This window comes from Natator depressus, chromosome 9, assembly GCF_965152275.1.
Source record: "Natator depressus isolate rNatDep1 chromosome 9, rNatDep2.hap1, whole genome shotgun sequence".
NCBI classification, from domain to species: domain Eukaryota; kingdom Metazoa; phylum Chordata; order Testudines; family Cheloniidae; genus Natator; species Natator depressus.
In genome coordinates this window covers 63,972,305-63,992,524 of record NC_134242.1, presented here as the reverse complement: position 1 = coordinate 63,992,524, position 20,220 = coordinate 63,972,305, and the positions used below count along the sequence as shown (strand labels likewise).

Sequence of the window (20,220 nt, the reverse complement as noted above, 5' to 3'; positions counted from 1 at the left end):
ACCCATGCAACCCAAGCCCCATGTTCCAGTGGAAGGCAAAAAAATCAGAGGGTCCCTGCCAATCTGACCTGGGGGACAATTCCTTCCTGGACCCAAAAAGGGCAGTCTGATCCTGAGCATGTGAGCAAAAGCCAAGCATCTGAGAGAATTCTCTATACAGCCTGACCCTTCCAGGAGACCAGCTGAAGCCCTGAAGCATGGATCCAAGAAGCTATCCTAGAGAATTTTTGTATTGTATTTTTTTTTTTTTTTTTTTTTTTTTTAGGGGGGTTGGGTGCTATTGATATTCTCTCTCACACAATAGCAAGATATTAAAGGGATACTACCAACCTGAATCTTTCTAAACTAACTAGAAAAAACTCAAATTTCAATTCTTTTAAATACTTTTTAAAATATTTTTCTGAAAAAAGTAAGACCTTTTCTTTACTATTTGTTTCAGAGAGTTTAAAGTGATTTAAAAATAAAGGGATTTTATTTAAATTACTTTTTCGTTTTAAAAATAAACCTATCTGAAACTGACGACAATGTTAGGGTCTAAACTTACTATAATCTATTAAAATCTTTTTAAATTAAAACCAACACTCAAGTCCGTGTTTGCGGCCAAAGTTTTTTAAATAAAGTCAAACTACTGAACCTGGAGGAAGTCTCTGGCTAAACATCTGGAACCAGAGTTTATTGAAGTGCTAATCCAGCTTTTGACAGAACTGGTTGAATCGACTAGTTCATTCAAAGTTGAGAAATTGATGAGGAGTTGAAAAAGCAAAAAAACTTGTCTTAGTCTTTCAATCAATGAATAAAAACAATGTGTGATAGGATGAGGCATCCTAGTTCTAAAATCTTAAAGGATATTGTGACCAGAAGTAATTAGTTCAATTTACTAATACTTCCTTTATTTAACAGATCGGTTAGTTATTTAAACGTAAAACATATTTTGATTTTTTTTCTTGTGTCCAGCACATTTAAGGTAGTCTTATTTAACTGTTTGTGTCCTTTGAATTGAATTTGTTTCTATCCACATACAATGTGATACAAATCACGAGTGTAAAATATTAATCTACTAAATCCAAAATGCATCCGTCACCCTCTTCTAATATAATACATTAATTCAGATTCTTAATTTTTACTTTGTTAATCTATATAATTGATTTCAATAAATGCATATATAGTGTAATCTCGCAGTTGGCAAAAAGTACCAATTTTAGCATACATTTAATTGCAAATCCTGTGTTTTAATGGTTACCCACCAATGAGAATCAACCTTCCTTTAGAAGAATAACCTGAAAAGTACAAATGCAAAATAAGATTAAAACTGATTTTAAATCAAGGTTTACTGCCTGCTGATTTTAAATCATGAATAAATCACATCTTTTCTGTATCAAGCTATATGTAGAGGGAAACAAATTCAATTCAAAGTGCACAAAAACAGCATTTTAATTTAAAATCTCTTGAGGGCAAAGCTTTCTGCTGTGGCCAATTATTACTACTTGAATTGTCTAACTGATAAAATTTATTTGGTCTCAATTATGTGATTCACTGGTAATACCTAACCCAGACTTGCTGTTAGCTTGGACTGCACCAGACCTGAGCTACAGATACAGAAGTATCAGAGAGAAAGTGGCTGCTGTATGGTCTCTAAAGGGAAAAATTAGATTTCCACTACCCAGTGCGAGAGTGTAGGCCAATTTTCAGGGTTTAGACTGACATTTACACAAGCTCCTGCTCAAGGGTCATGGTGGATTCTACATCAGTGGCAATTTTTGAAATCAAGATTGGATGTTTTTCCAATAGATCTGCTTTAGGAATTATATTGGGGAAGTTCTATGGCCTGTCTTATGCAGGAGGTCAGACTAGATGGTCATAGTGGTGCCTTCTGGCTTTGGAATCTAAGAAAGACTTGATGATGTGGTTGGGGAGGGAACAAATGGAATTGCTTCTCTCCCACCTTCCGTTCCAAGGTGTCAGTTAATAGGAGCGCAGACAAGTGATGTAATGCTTGTTTTTCTCTGTAGGTGTTGTGGGAATTGATAATGGTGGTTGTAACAACCTGTATGGATTTGTTTCCTTCCTGCAGGTGTGCGATGTCTATCTTAAGTATAACCTGCCCTTGTTGTTGATGCCGCCTCCTGGAGTTTTCTACCCAGCACTGCTCAGCATGGATTCTGTCAGTCTGAACCAGCTCTGCTACATTATGTACAGGTACCAAAGATGGGGGAGGTCTTTTGACTTTATCACATCTTCTATTTTGATCATCCATTGGGGGATATGCCTCTCTCTGTTGTCAAACAAGAGCATGGGAATTCCATGAAGTCTTCTGTGTTCTCTCCCACTCTCTGTGTGAAAGGGGCAGGAGTGGGAGTTCTTGGGCTTTTCTGAGTTCTGGCCATATACTCTACAGCAGTGATTTTCAACCTTTTCCATATTGTTATCCCAAATAAAAACAGAAACAAGTTTCAGGTCACTGATGCCATTTCTGAAGGAAGGAGGTAGGTAGGTATTCCCTTAATACTTTGAGACCTTAAGTAACTCACCTAACAGGTTCAATTCCTGACTGATGCCTAGAGCATCAAACTCCCAGGCTTGTGCTCTAACCCTGTAGTTCTCGACCAGGGGTCCGAGGTCCTCAAGCAGGTTTCAGGGGGGCCTCCAAGCACGGCCAGCATTAGACTCGCTGGGGCCCAGGGCAGAAAGCTGAAGCCCCACTGCATGGGGCTGAAGCCCAGGTCCCTGAGCCCTGCCACCTGGGGCTGAAGCCAAAGCCTGAGTAATGTGGCTTTGTGGGGGCCCCTGTGGCATGGGACCCCAGGCAATTGCCCTGCTTGCTACCCCCTAATGCCAGCCCTGGCTTTTATATGCAGAAAATCGGTTATTGCAGCACAGATGGGCCCTGGAGTTTTTTAGCATGTTGTGAGGGCCTCGGAAAGAAAAAGGTTAAGAACCTCTGCTCTAACCATTAGACTCACATTTGCAGAAAGAGGAGTACTGTGCTGAGCTGCCCTGTTCAGGGCAGCACTGAGTATGAGGGGTTTTGCTGCCTCTGAGTCTAGGAGGCCTGGAGGCTGCCTGCAGGTCTGGAGAGAGCATTGTTCATTTCTCTGTAGGACCTACTGAACTGCTGCTGTTCTTGGTGGTGTGTGTTCTAGTGGTTGCATCAGATAAGAAAAGTAGCCAATCGCTGACAGCTGGCGTAGGGCTGTCCATGTGGCTTTCTCTCTAAGGAGACTGCAGGGTAATTAAAGTGACCGTGCGCTCTCCGGGAGATAAGAGCAGCTAGTGCTTATTTATACAGAAAAACTGTCAGATTCTATTACTTCCAGTGGCTTCCATTTTCTACACTTGTTGAATGAAAGGCTCCTTCTTAAAAGTACGCTGCATTTTTGTGCTAGATTTCAGGGCTGCACACTGCATATAGCCTGTTGAGTCGTATGAAGGTGGTTTTTGTCCCTGATTTGGTTTGAACACATTGCTCATGCAACAAGGAGGTCCCTTCCAGTCCTATATTCTCTGTTACTAAGGAACCTCAAAGTTTGTTAGTTGAACGAGAGCTCATCTCTTAATATCTTAGGGGACTATCATGAAGGGGAAGGGAGTCCAGGAGAGCTGGCTGTATTTCAAGGAATCCCTGTTGAGGTTACAGGGACAAACCATCCCGATGAGTCGAAAGAATAGTAAACATGGCAAGCGACCAGCTTGGCTTAATGGTGAAATCCTAGCGGATCTTAAACATAAAAAAGAAGCTTACAAGAAGTGGAAGGTTGGACATATGACCAGGGAAGAGTATAAAAATATTGCTCGGGCATGTAGGAAAGATATAAGGAGGGCCAAATCGCACCTGGAGCTGCAGCTAGCAAGAGATGTTAAGAGTAACAAGAAGGGTTTCTTCAGGTATGTTGGCAACAAGAAGAAAGCCAAGGAAAGTGTGGGCCCCTTACTGAATGAGGGAGGCAACCTAGTGACAGAGGATGTGGAAAAAGCTAATGTACTCAATGCTTTTTTTGCCTCTGTTTTCACTAACAAGGTCAGCTCCCAGACTGCTGCGCTGGGCATCACAGAATGGGGAAGAGATGGCCAGCCCTCTGTGGAGATAGAGGTGGTTAGGGACTATTTAGAAAAGCTGGACGTGCACAAGTCCATGGGGCCGGACGAGTTACATCCGAGAGTGCTGAAGGAATTGGCGGCTGTGATTGCAGAGCCCTTGGCCATTATCTTTGAAAACTCGTGGCGAACGGGGGAAGTCCCAGATGACTGGAAAAAGGCTAATGTAGTGCCAATCTTTAAAAAAGGGAAGAAGGAGGATCCTGGGAACTACAGGCCAGTCAGCCTCACCTCAGTCCCTGGAAAAATCATGGAGCAGGTCCTCAAAGAATCAATCCTGAAGCACTTACATGAGAGGAAAGTGATCAGGAACAGTCAGCATGGATTCACCAAGGGAAGGTCATGCCTGACTAATCTAATCGCCTTTTATGATGAGATTACTGGTTCTGTGGATGAAGGGAAAGCAGTGGATGTATTGTTTCTTGACTTTAGCAAAGCTTTTGACACGGTCTCCCACAGTATTCTTGTCAGCAAGTTAAGGAAGTATGGGCTGGATGAATGCACTATAAGGTGGGTAGAAAGCTGGCTAGATTGTCGGGCTCAACGGGTAGTGATAAATGGCTCCATGTCTAGTTGGCAGCCGGTGTCAAGTGGAGTGCCCCAGGGGTCGGTCCTGGGGCCGGTTTTGTTCAATATCTTCATAAATGATCTGGAGGATGGTGTGGATTGCACTCTCAGCAAATTTGCAGATGATACTAAACTGGGAGGAGTGGTAGATACGCTGGAGGGGAGGGATAGGATACAGAAGGACCTAGACAAATTGGAGGATTGGGCCAAAAGAAATCTGATGAGGTTCAATAAGGATAAGTGCAGGGTCCTGCACTTAGGATGGAAGAATCCAATGCACCGCTACAGACTAGGGACCGAATGGCTAGGCAGCAGTTCTGCGGAAAAGGACCTAGGGGTGACAGTGGACGAGAAGCTGGATATGAGTCAACAGTGTGCCCTTGTTGCCAAGAAGGCCAATGGCATTTTGGGATGTATAAGTAGGGGCATAGCGAGCAGATCGAGGGATGTGATCGTTCCCCTCTATTCGACACTGGTGAGGCCTCATCTGGAGTACTGTGTCCAGTTTTGGGCCCCACACTACAAGAAGGATGTGGATAAATTGGAGAGAGTCCAGCGAAGGGCAACAAAAATGATTAGGGGTCTAGAGCACATGACTTATGAAGAGAGGCTGAGGGAGCTGGGATTGTTTAGTCTGCAGAAGAGAAGAATGAGGGGGGATTTGATAGCTGCTTTCAACTACCTGAAAGGGGGTTCCAAAGAGGATGGCTCTAGACTGTTCTCAATGGTAGCAGATGACAGAACGAGGAGTAATGGTCTCAAGTTGCAATGGGGGAGGTTTAGATTGGATATTAGGAAAAACTTTTTCACTAAGAGGGTGGTGAAACACTGGAATGCGTTACCTAGGGAGGTGGTAGAATCTCCTTCCTTAGAGGTTTTTAAGGTCAGGCTTGACAAAGCCCTGGCTGGGATGATTTAACTGGGAATTGGTCCTGCTTCGAGCAGGGGGTTGGACTAGATGACCTTCTGGGGTCCCTTCCAACCCTGATATTCTATGATTCTATGATCTTCCTTCTCCCTAGTCCCTGGATGGAGGCTGGTCCTGTGCCAAGTGGTGAAGTCCCTTTGAACTCATCCTTCCATCAGAGTTTATAATTAACGCTCCGTGTCTGTCACAGACGTCACGGATTCCGTGACTTCTGCAGTGGCTGGCTCAGGGGCTGCCCAAGCTGGGCAACCCCTGGGCCAGCAGAAGCAGTTTGGGAGTGGGAGGGAGCTCAGGGCTGGGGTAAGAGGTTGTGGTAAGGGGTGGCACTTACCTCACCAGGGGGGAAGGAGGGAGGCTCCCCAGAAGCGGCCGGCATGTCCCTGAAGCTCGTAGGCAGAGAGGCCAGGGGGCTCTGCATGCTGCCCCTTCCTGTAGGCACCACCCTGCAGCTCCCATTGGTTGCGCTGGCTCCACAGCTCCCATTGGCTGGGAACCGCTTGTGGAGGGGGCAGTGCACAGTGCCCCCTTGGCCTTCCCTCCTGCTAGGAGCTGCAGGGACACGCTAGCCGCTTCAGGGGAGCTCTGCGGAGCTGGCCTCCCTCCTCCTCCTCCCCCCCCCCCCCCCCCAGCACCAGCAAGGGTCCTGGGCCGCACACCGCTACCTGCCTTCCTTCCCCCTCCCGCCAGCACCAGCGGGGATTTCGGGCCACCAGCACCCACAGCACTCCTGGACCGCCCCCTCCCTGCAGAGGACCCATGGCCCCCCAGCCCAAGTTTTAGTTAGGGGTATATAGTACAAGTCATGGACAGGCCATGAATTTTTGTTTACTGTCCATGATTTTTACTAAAAATACCCGTGACTAAAAGGTAGTCTTATTTATAATTGGAGGAGGAGGAAAGCTCAGTCTTACTAGTGGAGGATAAAAGCTGCCTTACTTGTTCTGAAGCAGCACTCCGGCCTTTCTCTAGTATTTATCTGCATTAGAATTCAGAGGGCACTTAAGTCTCTTCCATTTGTTCATTCCTTTAGGTATCGAACCAACTTGGTAGCTGCGAAAGAAAATGAGCTGATTAAAAAGGTACTATGAACAAACCTTTGCAGTAAAGTAGTGTGGACAGTAATAAAAGGGTTATAAACAAGTTGTTGGGGAGGCAGTGCTTTAATGACACTGTTGCAAGGAGTAAGGGTAGTACACCAGTGCAACAGAATTGTTTTCTGATCCCATCAGACAATACTGCAATTCAAGTTCAGTAGCCAGACTTACCAAGAGTACAACCAGTACATAATGGCCATGGTGGGCTGTCTGTGGACATCCAGTGCATTCCAGAAGGATATCCACCCTCAGGGCATTCGCCTAGATCCGGAAGTACTGAAGAAAACCAGAGTGCAGGAGGTCAGGAACAGCTTCAACATTGTCCACCACCCAGCCCTGACGGGCTATGCTATCCTATTCCTGCAGCAGGTAAGGGTGTGAGCAATGTTTGGCAGCACAATAGTGGGGGGCCACTCTGAATCAGTCACTCCACCTTGAGAATTCAGCTAGAGAACTGTCCCCCCTCTTGCACTACTTGAGTTGACTTGTGTTTTCAAGCATTGGCACTCTGCTAGGTGGGCTGAAACCAGTGCTTTGTGTTCATCTCAGCCAAGCAGCTGAGTTTGAACAGTTTTTAGTTTTGGTTGTTTGCTTGGTATAAAAGTACATAAGGCAATGGTTTTAAACGTGTTTTGCTTTTAAACTCCATGATTATAGTGTGGCCAAATCCTTTTGAGGCATGGGTAGAAGTAACATGGCTAAATATTAAATGTCCAAAAACTTCATTAGTGTGGAATTGAGGTTGCCCAGTGGTGCCTTGTGCCCTTCTAGAATGTGGAGAGTGGCTAAACTTAAACCTCTTGAAAATCAGGGAAATGCAAAACTGGGGTACATGCTCCCCCGCAACACAACCTTAGCTGTCCCCTGGAGCTGGCACTAACTACTGGCAATAGTTCAATAAGCAGGGGGGGAAGCATAATTAATAGAGATGAGGCTGTTCTATGAGAATTTGTGGCAGTCTCCACAGATTTGAATTCCAACATTTATCTGCGTGCACTCCAAATGCCTTCATTATGTTATTTGTAGCTGTATTGAATGAGGGACAAATAAGTTGGAGGAGGTTGACGGAGCTGCTGTTGTGATATGATGAGATGCATGTGTACTTGGAAAGATGAAGTATGCCCCATTTCAGCACTGAGTTTTGTACAGTGTTGCCACAGAAGTGTGCACAGGTGTCTTCCTTGGTTTGGGGATTGTCCGCATTCTGTGGCATACATAACAGTGGTCTTTAGGGCTTAATGAGGAGGAAATGAAGGCAATGTCTCAGCAGGAATCCTCAGGACATGGATGAAAGGGCGGTAATGTTTAGCAAATCTGGGGTGGCTTGTGTGGAGTAAGCTCAGGGTATGCCTACACTGCAGTTAGACACCCGCAGCTGTTCCATGCCAGCTGATTCGGTTTGTGGGGCTCAGGCTAAGGGGCTGTTTAACTGCAGTGTAGATGCTCTGGCTGGAGCCCAGACTCTAGGGCTCTGAGATGGGAGAGTCCCAGAGCTTGGGCTGCAGCCTGAGCTGGAATGTCTACAACGCAATAAAACAGTCCCTTACCCCGAGCCCTGTGAACCCCAGTCAGCTGGCATTGGCCAGCTGTGGGTTTTTAACTGCGGTGTAGACATACCCTCAGTGTTTGAGTGTAGGCCAAGTGTAAGTAGGTTCTGTTTGCTACTCCTGTCTTAAACCTGAGTTTCGCCACAGCAAACAGGTTTTTAGACTTTGGCAGACAGCACATGAGCACTAAAGGTTTTGCAGCATCTGTAAGGGAAGTGCTGGTATGTGTTTTATTGGCATGTTGGGACCTTACTCTGCCATCTTTGAGTTAAGGTCACATTGTGGGTGTGGCATGTATCTTAACTTTGTATTTCTGGTTTTCAGAGGTCTAACTTCAGTGCTCACCTGGGGGGCAGGGAGAGGGGCTTATTCTCAAATAAATGTCTACACTTGGAGCTATTTATTTTGCTCCAAATTCACTCTCGACCTTAATCCAAGTTAACTTTCAAGTGTAGGCAAGCCTTCAATTCCATTGTTTAGGAAACATCATTACATTATCCTAACTGTCTTTCACCTTTCCTCTCTAGTCACTCACTGCTAATTTCCTTGACAATACTTCTAATGTAAAATCAAAGTCTGCATGTGTGTGTTAGAGCACTTTAAAATATTGCTTTTAAACCAGAAGTCTTTGGTCTCAGGGCAGAATTTCCAAAAGGAGCCCATGCAGAATGCAAACAAAGCAAGGGACATGCATCATATGCATTCTCTGAAAACTGCCATGCCCTATCCTACCCTTGAACGTTCAGTGCATGGGTGCAGCTTATACTCCCTGAGGGAATTCTATGCCAAAAATATTTAAAAAATTCTGTGCACAATATTTTATTTGTCAACATAACACAATGTAATCACACCATTTTCAATTATTTTGGTAATTTATTTCTAATAACTGTCAGCAAGTATGTCTGTTACAATACAGTCAACAAAAAAAATTTAGGAAATGTTTTTTGACAAATAGTTTCTTTACTAAGCATATTAGTACATCTATATGGCTCCACAGTAAGCGAGAGGGGACAGTGTCTTGCGCACATGCCCAGCCCTACCCCCCTGATCCAGGTGTAGGGCAAGCAGGCTCAGCCCGGTAGGATCCTAGTGTGGGTGGCTCAGTGGGGGGGATCTGGGTGCATGGGGGCTCATTGGGAGGTTCTGGGTGCAGGAGGAATTGGACCCTGTAGGGAGGATCCAGGTGATGGTGGTTGGGGGCTCAGAAGGGGTGTATGGGAGGGATGGGACAAGGCAGAGGGTCTGGGTACAGGGAGCTCAGTGGAGGGGTCCAGGTGCTGGGGGAGTCAGGCTAGGTGGGTTGGGGGGGTCTGGGTGGGACTGGTGGGGTGGGGGTCCTGGTGCAGCTTGTGGGGGCTCGGTGGGGTGGGGGTCTGGATGCAGAGTGGGTGGGGCTCAGCAGGGAAGTCTGGGTACGGGAGGGGGGAGATGGGAGGGCAGCTCCTTGCACAGTGGCCCCTTGTCCATGGCTGGGGCATGTGGGGGCAGGAAGCAGGGTGTGTGTGGAGCTTTCTGCAGACCTGAGGGCGGGTCTGACCCGGCCCTGGGAGTGGCCTGTTCAGGGGGAAAAAAGTCCAGTATACTGCCCCTCTTCCCAGCCCAGCTGCGACTAGCAGCTGGAGCCCAGCACAGGGTAAGAGCCACCGACGGGGGTGTCCCCTGGCTCTGGGCGCACCGTGATAGCGAGAGGGACAGAGCGAGCCCAGCGCCGCCCCCAAAGCAGTGATTTAAGTCTCTCCCAGTTGTTCTCAATGCCCGAACTAGACATGCCCCACCCCACTGCAAACCGCTACCTGAGAGGGATGCATAAATCAATTTTTCCGTGAGGAAAGAGTAAAATCTGCAGGGGACATTAATTCTGTTCTTGCGCAGTGGCACAGAATTCCCCCAAGAATAGCCACTTAGATTCAAAGACCACAGCATGTTACCTTGCGCCACCCAGTTGCTCTAATTACAAAACGTAACTGTGCTGCTTGTTCACTTAACTGAACTTCGAAGGGATTTTCCTTATGATCTTAAAAATGCTTTTACATGATAAACAAAAATTGGGAGAAGGGAATTCTGACTTCTCCAGCTTTATAGCAAGACTTTCTTTTCCTTCCATCTTTGTCCTGAGGTCCTCTTACACCTCCCCACACCCTGTAGAAGACATTGCTGATGGGCAGTGCTAGCATTCCTCATCCAGAATCACTGACTGTTCTCTACATGGGAACCACAAACAGGATTAAAGATTGTTAGCAAAACAAAGGAGAGGAAAAGTTCTTGTCTGCAGTGCCTGCTTCTCCTGAAAACATGCTCCATTGTTGAGTAAATCTTTCCAGAGCACCAGAGGGTGCTGCTCTGCAGCAGATTCAGAGAACAGTCCCTGAAACAGTGAGGCAATAAACTAAGCCTCATAGGATTCTCTATTCTTGCTCCCATTGGTAGTGTTGAGATGGTGGTTCCTTAGCCTTTGAGACACGGGAATTCAGTAAGTTTATAAATATTCCTTGTTTCTGTCCAGAAGTATTGACTTCTGGCAGAGTACTTTCCATGGTACCTTGCTATTTATGAATTGGTGTCAGGAGAATGCTACAGCTCCATCCTGGTGCATATTCACAATTGCCATAGCTTCCTTGCACTCACGGAGCTCCTGCCTTAAGGGGACTCAGCAGGGCTGAGGCCCAACAACTCAGGACAGAGGGTTTTATCTAATCTGACTTCTGTTTACTTTCCCCCCCCCCCCGCCCCCCCACAAGGCTTGGCCCGAAGATAAAACCCTGAACTTCAACTTAATTAAGGTAATGTGTTTTATTTTTAAATAGTATGTGAAAACTGGCTGTATTGAGCTATAGGTTAATAATATAAGTACAGGGGTGCTGTTCACCATCTTCAAAAATACCATGTCCAACGAGAAGGATAAGGAGCCTGAAAGGAGGGTTTATGCTCTCGTCTGGTCATGACACATGAGAACTCAATCAAAGATGAAGACTCACTTGTGGATCCAGAGAAGCTTGCTTCAATTGCATTCACTACAGAGTTCCAGCTGTTCATAATGAGGACAGGACTGTGTGTTACCTGATGACTAGAGCAGTGTACTCTGGTCTGGGAGCATTTTGGTATAGCAGCCATGTACAGCCAGTGGACTTACACACCTCTGTCCTGAGGCTTCATTTATTGTAGGTCAAGAAGTTTTACTTAACTCTTAACTATTGGAGAATTTGCTCCTGGGGAAATTATTCTCTCACAAATGGATTAAGCTTGTCAGAATTTCCAATATCAGTCTAAATAGCAAAAAGAAAAGGAGTACTAACAAATTTAGTTAGTCTCTAAGGTGCCACAAGTACTCCTTTTCTTTTTGCGAATATAGACTAACAAGGCTGCTACTCTGAAACCAGTCTAAATAGCGTTCACATTCTGGGGTAGCAGTATATTCTTTAATTTTAAAGTGAACATACTGCTAAAGTGACTGTGAATGCTGCTAGACACAGAAATCCTCCACTGAATAGGATCAGCCTGGGCAGTGACGGTTCAAGCTTCCCCTTGTGCTGCCCTGTCAATGTGCCTTAAAACTGAACTAGGGTAACTTCATTGTGGGATGGAGAGTTCAGTTTTATGGCTCATTCAATCCTCAGCCACTTTGCTGGACCTGCCAAGGAGACAACCAGTGGGCTTCTGTCTCCCAGAAATGGGATTTATGTAGGTCCTGAGAAGTTACCAAATGATAATGACTTTAGATCACTATCAAGGTAGGCCAGATTTGAAATGGTGACCTATAGGTAAAAGGCTCAGTGTCAGATCCTATGAGGCATCCAGTCACTTGGGAGCCTGGGGTGGGATGTAATCTTTGTGCAATGCATAATCATGTGGCAGGGCAGGTGTATTCAGGCTTTTTATAGTCTGTATTTGCATATTTCCACGTTAAGGCAAAAGGAGGCTACAACTGCATCTATGGCCCCAGACACTTAACTGCCATATTTCTTTTTCTATAGGGGAGGAGGTGGAACTGGTATCTGGAATATCTCTACATGCAGGGGTTACAAGGCCTGAAACTCTTCATCGAAAGCAGCATCAATCGTGTTTCCCAGGTCTCCCAAACCAAGTCAGGGAATGTTCAGGTGTAACAAACTGGTTCATAAGGATTCTTCTGATTGTCCAGACCAGGAAAGCAGAGTATAGCAGGCCCTGCCTCTGACACCTCTGTAGTCTAGGGAAGAAGTAGACTGAGCAGCTAGCTGTGTTACATTTTGATACTGACGTCTCCTTAGGAAAACAAGGACAGGGAAAGAATGGTTGAACTGACCTTATTCAACAATGCACTGAACCTGGATGTCCCTGCCAAACTTCTGTGGTTTGCTGCTGCTGAGTTTGTGTCCTGTGCAATGTCACTGTTCACTATCCATTTCCTCATACTGGAATGTCTACTTCAACTAAGCCACAAACACTTCTGCTTTTCTTATTTCATTATAGCACTTAGCAGTGCTCCTTCACATAGAAGTGATTGCTGACTTCCTTCTGCGGTGTGTAATGAGGAACACCGTGTGTGTGTGTGTGTGTGTGTGTGTGTGTAAATGCATGCATGCACACACACCTAGGGTATTGTATATATTGACTCGGGGACTTTAAGGAACCTGCTGGGTCCTCTGTGTTGGTGTCTGTTTATACTGGTTTTGAGGGTCTGTAACAGGCTGGCCTAACTGACCCCTTAGATTTTGCTTTCAGTATGAAACCTCCTGAGGATGCTTTCCTTTGTACCACTCTGTAGGATATTCTCACACTGTAGCTGGAAAATTTTTGTGCTGAAGTTCATGTTTTATGGATGCTTTGAGCACCCTTGGGGCATTGCTAACAGCTCACTATTTTCTTGTGACAAGTCTAAATGCAGTTTTCCCTTTTGTTCTTGTAGCGATGTACATAACTGTGTATTATATGTTTATATTATGTAAAATACTGCCTTAGTGCCACTGCAGAGGAACTCTCTTGAGATGTTTCTTCCTTCCCGCCCTTTTTAAAACTCAGATCCAGTTAAAAGAAACTGAACTCCATTTTCTAAGCAGGATATTTTGGGTGAACTTCACACTGATGTTGTAAAGCAGGGTCGGGGCTCTTCAACTTCCATGCTCGGAGGACAAGAGAGAGAACACTGATCATGATTCCAAGTAGTTTGTACTTTCTTTCTGCCTCCGAAAAGGAGACACTTCAGGAAATGTTGACGTGTTTTTCCTTTTTTAGCAATGGTTACCAAGAGATGGTGGTGTCTTGCCTCTGAAAGATCCTGCTTGTTCTTTTGTCTCCAATACCGTATTAGCCTTGGGGTCATGTTGTTGGCTAATGACTTTGTTAATAAACACTTATATTCAAACTGGATCTGAGAAATGGCTTTTTACTTTCTCATCAGTGGCTATGCCCACAAGTGTGGCTCCTATCTTCTCAGAGAGCAGGAGAACCTTTTGCTGAAAGACTTTCAGAATAACTCTTGACAGAATGAACTTTTATTTGAAGTTAACGTGTGATGTTTTGAGGCCTTTTCCCACCCCATCTGTGGGGGCATAAAACTAGGTTACCCTCATGGAGTCATAATAGCAAAAAGATATCTCCTCATCCTTCCCCTTTAAAGGGTAGCTCAAGGCCCATAATGCATCCTACTGACATTCTCACTGTGCTCCAGTCTCCATGATAACGGTTCCTCAGTACTGAAGCTCAGTGTCCACCACATCAGTACGAATGGCCTCTGTCTAGCTCTCCTTGGTATCATCAATCCCAGTACCGAAAGCTTTTATGGTGTCACATGATCTTACAGTGCAAGCTCTACCCAAATCACCTCTTCTCTGTGGTGAAAATACCCTTCATGGTACTGGCCACTAATACCATGCAATAGTAGTACAGAGACTGGTTTTGCCTGAAGTGCCTGTTAACTCCACTTTTAGAGGTGGAATATTCATTTTCAGCCTCTGAAGATAGCAGGGAGATATCACCTAATTGCTCTTCAAGGTCTCTCTCATTTAATTCCTTTTTCTCCAGTAGGGAATTTAGAGCACATTTTAATAGTCCTAGGTGTTCACTATGGCCATTCCCCAATGCCTCAGTAATGTGTTAGATCATGCTCATCCCTGTCTGCTGATATTTGGTATTCCTTCCCTCTCCAAGTCAAAAAGCTGAGAGTCCCAGGAACTGATGCAAAAAGAAAAGGAGTACTTGTGGCACCTTAGAGACTAACCAATTTATTTGAGCATAAGCTTTCGTGAGCTACAGCTCACTTCATCAGATGCATTCACCATGAAATTACTCCCAGGAGCTTTCCACTTAGTCCTTGCAGACCACCTCAGCAGTGGTCAGTCAAAGACACCATTATATGAGGTATAGTCACCCATTTACATTTTGCTGCATGGGCCGGGGGGGAGGGGAAGGGGGTGTCAAAGCTCTGGTTTCCTGTCAGATGCCTTCCTACATGTCTGTACTCCCGGGATGATCTATGCTTACTTGCCAATTGCTTTGATACCACGGGTTCTAACAAAGCTCAGCCAGAGCTCAGTCACGATGATCATGTAGCACCACTATTGCCTTGGCCAACTCAATTCTGGTTCTTGGATCTGAGTGATTGTGGTGGATAATCAGCGGAACATAAGCTCCCTTGGTGATGGTGTGGCCAAAAGAGCCAATTTGATCAAGGGATGCATAAAAGGGACTCTCAAGTTGGAGGAGAGAAATTATTTTACCTCTATATTTGGCACTGGTGCAACTGCTGCTAGCATACTGTGTCTAGCTCTAGTGCCCACAATTCAAGAGTGATGTCGATAAATCTGAGAGGATTCAGAGAATGATTAAAGGATTAGAAAGCCTGAATTTAGAGGGATAGATTGAACTCCTTGAGTCTATTTAGCTTAAAAAAGAGACTGTTAAGGGGTGACTTGATTACAGTCTATAAGTATCCACATGGGGGAACAACTACTTAATAATGGGCTCTTCAAGCTAGCAGCAAAAAGTATAACACCATCCCATGGCTAGAAGTTGAAGCTAGACTGTAACATGGTGGCTGGCATCTGAGCAGTTCCTTGTGGCCAGGGTGCCCCACCCTAGTTTTCCCCTAATTTAGGGCTCCTTAAACAAAACTCACTTGGGGACAGGGACCATCTTCCCCAGCATCAACACTCTTCTTTGGGTGCCTTTGCAGGATAGCTGCAGTTTTGCCCTCACTGAATGTCCTCTGACCCTTTATAGCCCAGGTGCTGCCCTGCTGCATTAATTGGCTCAACTGGGAGCACCTGCTCTGACACAGGGGCCTGCCACTCTGTGACAGACAAATTCAGACCAAAAATAAGCTGTAATTTTTTTAACATGTACTGCATGAGAGTAATTAATCACTGGAAAACGTACTAAGGGTTGTGGTGGATTGTCTATCACTGATATTTAAATCTAGATTGGATGTTTTTCTAAAGGATCTGGTCTAGCAATTATTTTGGGGAAGTTCTATGGCCTGTGTCATACAGGGAGTCAGACTACATGGTCCTTTGTGGCCTAGGAATGTATAAATCTATCTATCCATCCATCCTCTACTACATTTACTACTTCTTCCAGAAGGAGGTACATCTCCTTCATTACACATGGATGCCAGCTGGCTAACCTCCAACCGTCTTCAGAGGTCCAAAATATACTAATTCATCTTAGGAAAGTATTCTACCAAACTTACACATTCTACCAAATGGAAACTGTTCACTATTTGGGCTTAACACCAATTATCATTTTTGGAGAGTTGGACTATCTGTCACTAAAGAGCTTGGAGTTGTCTATAAGCTTCTCTAAGAGTCCACCAGGCAACAATAATAGCTAACCATCCCTGCATACAGAGTCGCACAGTATTCTCCCACTTGATGGTAGCTAGATTCCTTAAAAGTCTCTTATGTACTTCCCCCTGCTCCTCCACACCCAGATAGGGAGCAGCGTTCCTCTACTAGAGCGTCCTTTAACAATTAGATTCGGTATTGCCAAAGGAACTGAGGGACAGTTGGCCTGGATTTGCTTTTTATGCCTTTTGGTGGGGGCCCATGAGGGCGAGGGCACAGGCACAGCCCCAAGAGATACCGCTGGCCAAAAGAATCTGAGCCGAAGTGTATGGGACACATGCACACCAGGAGTGGAATCCATACAGACAACACATCTCTCAGAACCACAGTTACTGTGAAGTAAGTAAGTGAGTCTTTGAACTCTGCCTGGAGGTCAGGCCTGGAAACCATGGGGAAGAGGAAACAGTGCGAGATGAGAGTAGAAAAAGACTTGCTTGTCTGATTAATGCCATAGACAGGATTATCTTCAAAGATCACTGGCAATATCCAGCCTCCATGTAACCTTCCTGTTAGATGGGTAGAGCTAAACAAGCCTAGAAGAGGCTTTCTTTCATCCACTACAGGTGTGTGTGCTCTCATCCATGAAGAGAATGTGTACAGGTTCTAGCACAATAATGCATTTATCCTGGTACATGCTGACTACTCTAGCAATATTAGAGTTAACGGTTCCTGAGTACACGTGTGCCAGTATTTCCTTGGAGCACACCACCTAAGTGTTTAGTTTGGAAACTGAAGGTTCATCTCATCATGCCTTGAAACAGGACTATTGCCACCTTGCTAATCCTTAATTCTGTCCCCATGTGCATATGTGTTATGGTCGTCTTTAAACACAAGAGCACACACTCTTTTCTCACTCAGTGCACAGGTTGGATGCCCAAAGGGCCAGAATGAATGTTGCATGGACAAATAACTTTGTTTCTTTGTCTAGGCATCTTTCACACTGTTCAGTGAGGTGCCCTGTATTGTATTGAGTAGCATGCTCATGAGTATTGAGTAGTAGCCTATTTGTGCAAAGCCTCCACAATGTCATGCATGTGGCCCAGAGTCACAGTCTTTCGGAGCAGGATGCGATTAATGGCCCTGCACACTCCTGTCAACACAAGTCCAATGGTCGACTTTCCCACTCCGAACTGGTTAGCAACTGATCGGTAGCAGTCTGGAGTAGTCAGCTTCCACAGTGCAATCGCTGTGCGCTTGTCCAATGGCAGGGCAGCTCGCATTCTCGTGTCCTTGTGCCACAGGACTGGGGCGAGCTCATCACACAGTCCCATGAATGTGGCTTTCCTCATCTGAAAGTTCTGCAGCTACTGCTCATCCCAGATGTGCATCACAATGTGATCCAACCACTCAGTGCTTGTTTCCCGAGCCCAAAAGTGGCGTTCCACTGTGGTCAGCACGTCTCTGAAGGCCACAAGCAATCTCGTGTTGTAGCTAGTACATGTGGCAAGATCAATGTTACATTCCTCTTGCCTTTGTAGTTTAAGGAATAACTCCACTGCCACTTGCGACATGTTGGTTAGAGCGAGCAGCATACTGGTTAACAGTTCGGGATCTGTTTCTGTAGACCAAAGACGCAGGGCATGCAGTACACAAACCACTGAAAGCCAAATGCAGACGGAAGCACAGAGATTACTGGGATGCAAAGCAATGCATCACGGGGCATTGGAACAGGACCCAGGATGCCCCATGGCACCTCCATCTTCCCAGAACTCTTAGTGGCAGAAGAGGAAGAAATGCTCTGTGGGATAGCTCCCCAGAGTGCAACGCTCCAAATACTCCTGCAAGTGCTGCAAGTGTGAACATGCTATTGTGCAGGCAGCTGACAATGTGAACACAACAGCGGTTTCCCTTCAGTGCTCTCTGAGCGGTGCTGTAACTCTGCCAGTGTAGACATGCCCTCAGTCTTGGACTTTGTGCCGTAAGGCCTTCTATACAGTTTATCTTAGTAGTTAGTGTTAAGTACCTGTTAATAGTTTAGTTGTTAGTACTTAAGGTCCCTGTCTCCGGGTTTCAAGCCCTGCGAAGACTGTAGCAGGCCTATGCCTGTTAGTGACCCTCACAGCAGTTGTCTCAAGTACTTGGGAGAGGTACCCGTCAAAGATAAGTGCCGTATCTGTAAGAATTTTTGGCCCTGCATGCAAAAATAGTGCGATATTTGACTCCGGGCTCTCCTCATGGAGTGCGCCCTCTGTCCAGCATCCGAGCCATCTCGGCACAAGTCACTGAGCATCTCCACATTGGTAAAAAGTGCAACCCCAGCACTGGGCTCTGCACAGCACTGCTCCGCGTCGCCAGTACCAAAAAAGAAGGCTTGAAAGCATGGCTCCCCGGTACCAGTGAAGAAAAGCCAGGTGGCAATGGGCAAAGGATCTACCTTGGGCTGTCCACTTACCCCAGAGCCCTGTAGTCGGCCTTCTCCAGTTGGGGCCATTAGCTCAATAAAAAGTCGTCCTCCGATTCCTGCAAGCGGTATTCGACCGACTTCCTTGCCAGCACCAATGCCAACACATGCTTCTCAAGTGTCGAAGGAGCACAGGCCGCCGCTAGCGCTGAAGGTGCCGCAATCTTCGGAGAAGGCTCCCCAAGAGGGAAAGCCAGTCGATAAGGCTCCCCAGGGAGCAGTGGAGCACCACAGATCCCCTGAGGCGATGACATGCTCTCCACCGATGCACCGACGGAAGCCGGAACCTCCATCCAGGTTGGCAGATGTTCGCCATTGGTCACCAGCACCGCAGTCATGGTTACCATCGTCCTGACTCGGTTTTCTGAGAGGGAAGGCGCCGATCCCCTACTACTGGCACCAATCGCCGTCCCACAGGTCGTCGTCTTGTCACCGATCCCAGTTGCTGACGCCGTGGCAGTGTTCTCCTTCCCGCCTTTGGTCCCCCTGGAACCAATTTCAGTCTGCACACCGTAGGTACTTGTCCTCCCATGCAGGGTACCGGTCACTGTTATCGGTGGTCTCAAGGCAGACTCAAGTGTCTACAGCCCCTCCATGGGGGATCCGCCGGATCCGAGGGTTGCTTCAGCCCATTGCCTACAACCCAGCAGCGAGAATGGGCTATTGAGCTGGCAGTGGCAGCAGCAGCCGGGCAGTGGCCTTGTTGGAATGCATGGGGGGTTCCAGTCATGGCTATGCCCCCTTTGCTCCACTCGTCGGCCACTGTCTCAGAGCACCAGCTACCGGCACTGAGCCCGGTACCAGATAGGGATGTAAATATCTGTTTAAAAAGTTAACCGGTTAAATTATTAAAATTATATGGTTTAACCAGTTAACCATTAATGGAGGTCCCTCCAGCTGGCCTGGCGTGGGCTGGGACTGGGTTTCTTCCAGCAGCCCCGCCGGGGCTGGGGTCCCATCAGCCCAGCGTGGCCAGGGCTGGGGCTGCTCCGGTCTGGCGCAGTCGAGGTTGGGGTTGCTCCAGCTGGTATACCTTTCCACCAGTGCCGTTAATCCACAGGGTCCTGGTGAAAGTCAAGCATGACCGAGCGAGCGTTATCCTCGTTGCCCCTGAATGGCCCCGTCAGCACTGGTTTGGCGTGCTGTTGGACCTTTCAGCAGCTGCCTCTCTTCCCCCACCTCTTCACGCAGACTTGCTGTCACAGAACCATGGCAACCTGCTACATCTGAACCTGGCGGTGCTGCATCTGACAGCTTGGCTCCTGCATGGATGAGTGTGGAAGAACAGGTGTGCTCGGCCTGTGTTCAACAGGTTTTGCTGGGCAGCAGACAACCCTCAATCAGGGCAACCTACCTAGCAAAGTGGAGACGGTTCACATGTTGGGCTTCGGAGTGTTGCCTGCAGGCCTTGCTGCAAGATGTCTTGGATTACTTGCTGCATCTCGAGCCCCAAGGGTTGTCTTTCTCTTCCATCAAGGTCCACCTGGCAGCCATCTCATCATTGAATCCCCTGCTCCAGGGCAGGTCTCTCTTTGCCCATCCTATGACGGTAATGTTTTTAAAGGGTCCGGACATCCGGGACCCTGTCCCTCCTTGGGACTTGAGCCTCGTGCTGTCCAGGCTCATGGGTTCTCCCTTTGAGCCTTTGGCTACCTGCTTCCTCCTGCTGCTGTCCTGGAAGGTCTCTTTCCTGGTCACTATAACCTCGTCCCAGAGGGTGTCTGAAATCAGGACGTTCACTTCGGATCTGCCCTATACGGTATTCTTCAAG

At 46.6% G+C, this 20,220-nt stretch overlaps 1 protein-coding gene across 1 annotated transcript in view; it reads left to right on the top strand.

The window, feature by feature from the left end:
- The window catches only part of CENPI (centromere protein I), a 33,059-nt gene extending 19,491 nt beyond the window's left edge, over window positions 1–13,568 (top strand). The window contains exons 17-21 of the mRNA XM_074963102.1: window positions 2,072–2,196; window positions 6,618–6,666; window positions 6,817–7,050; window positions 10,967–11,008; window positions 12,200–13,568. Coding sequence (XP_074819203.1) covers window positions 2,072–2,196; window positions 6,618–6,666; window positions 6,817–7,050; window positions 10,967–11,008; window positions 12,200–12,331 — 582 coding nt within the window. The 3' untranslated portion in view covers window positions 12,332–13,568. The remainder of the gene's footprint in view (window positions 1–2,071; window positions 2,197–6,617; window positions 6,667–6,816; window positions 7,051–10,966; window positions 11,009–12,199) is intronic.
- Window positions 13,569–20,220: the final 6,652 nt, after the last annotated feature.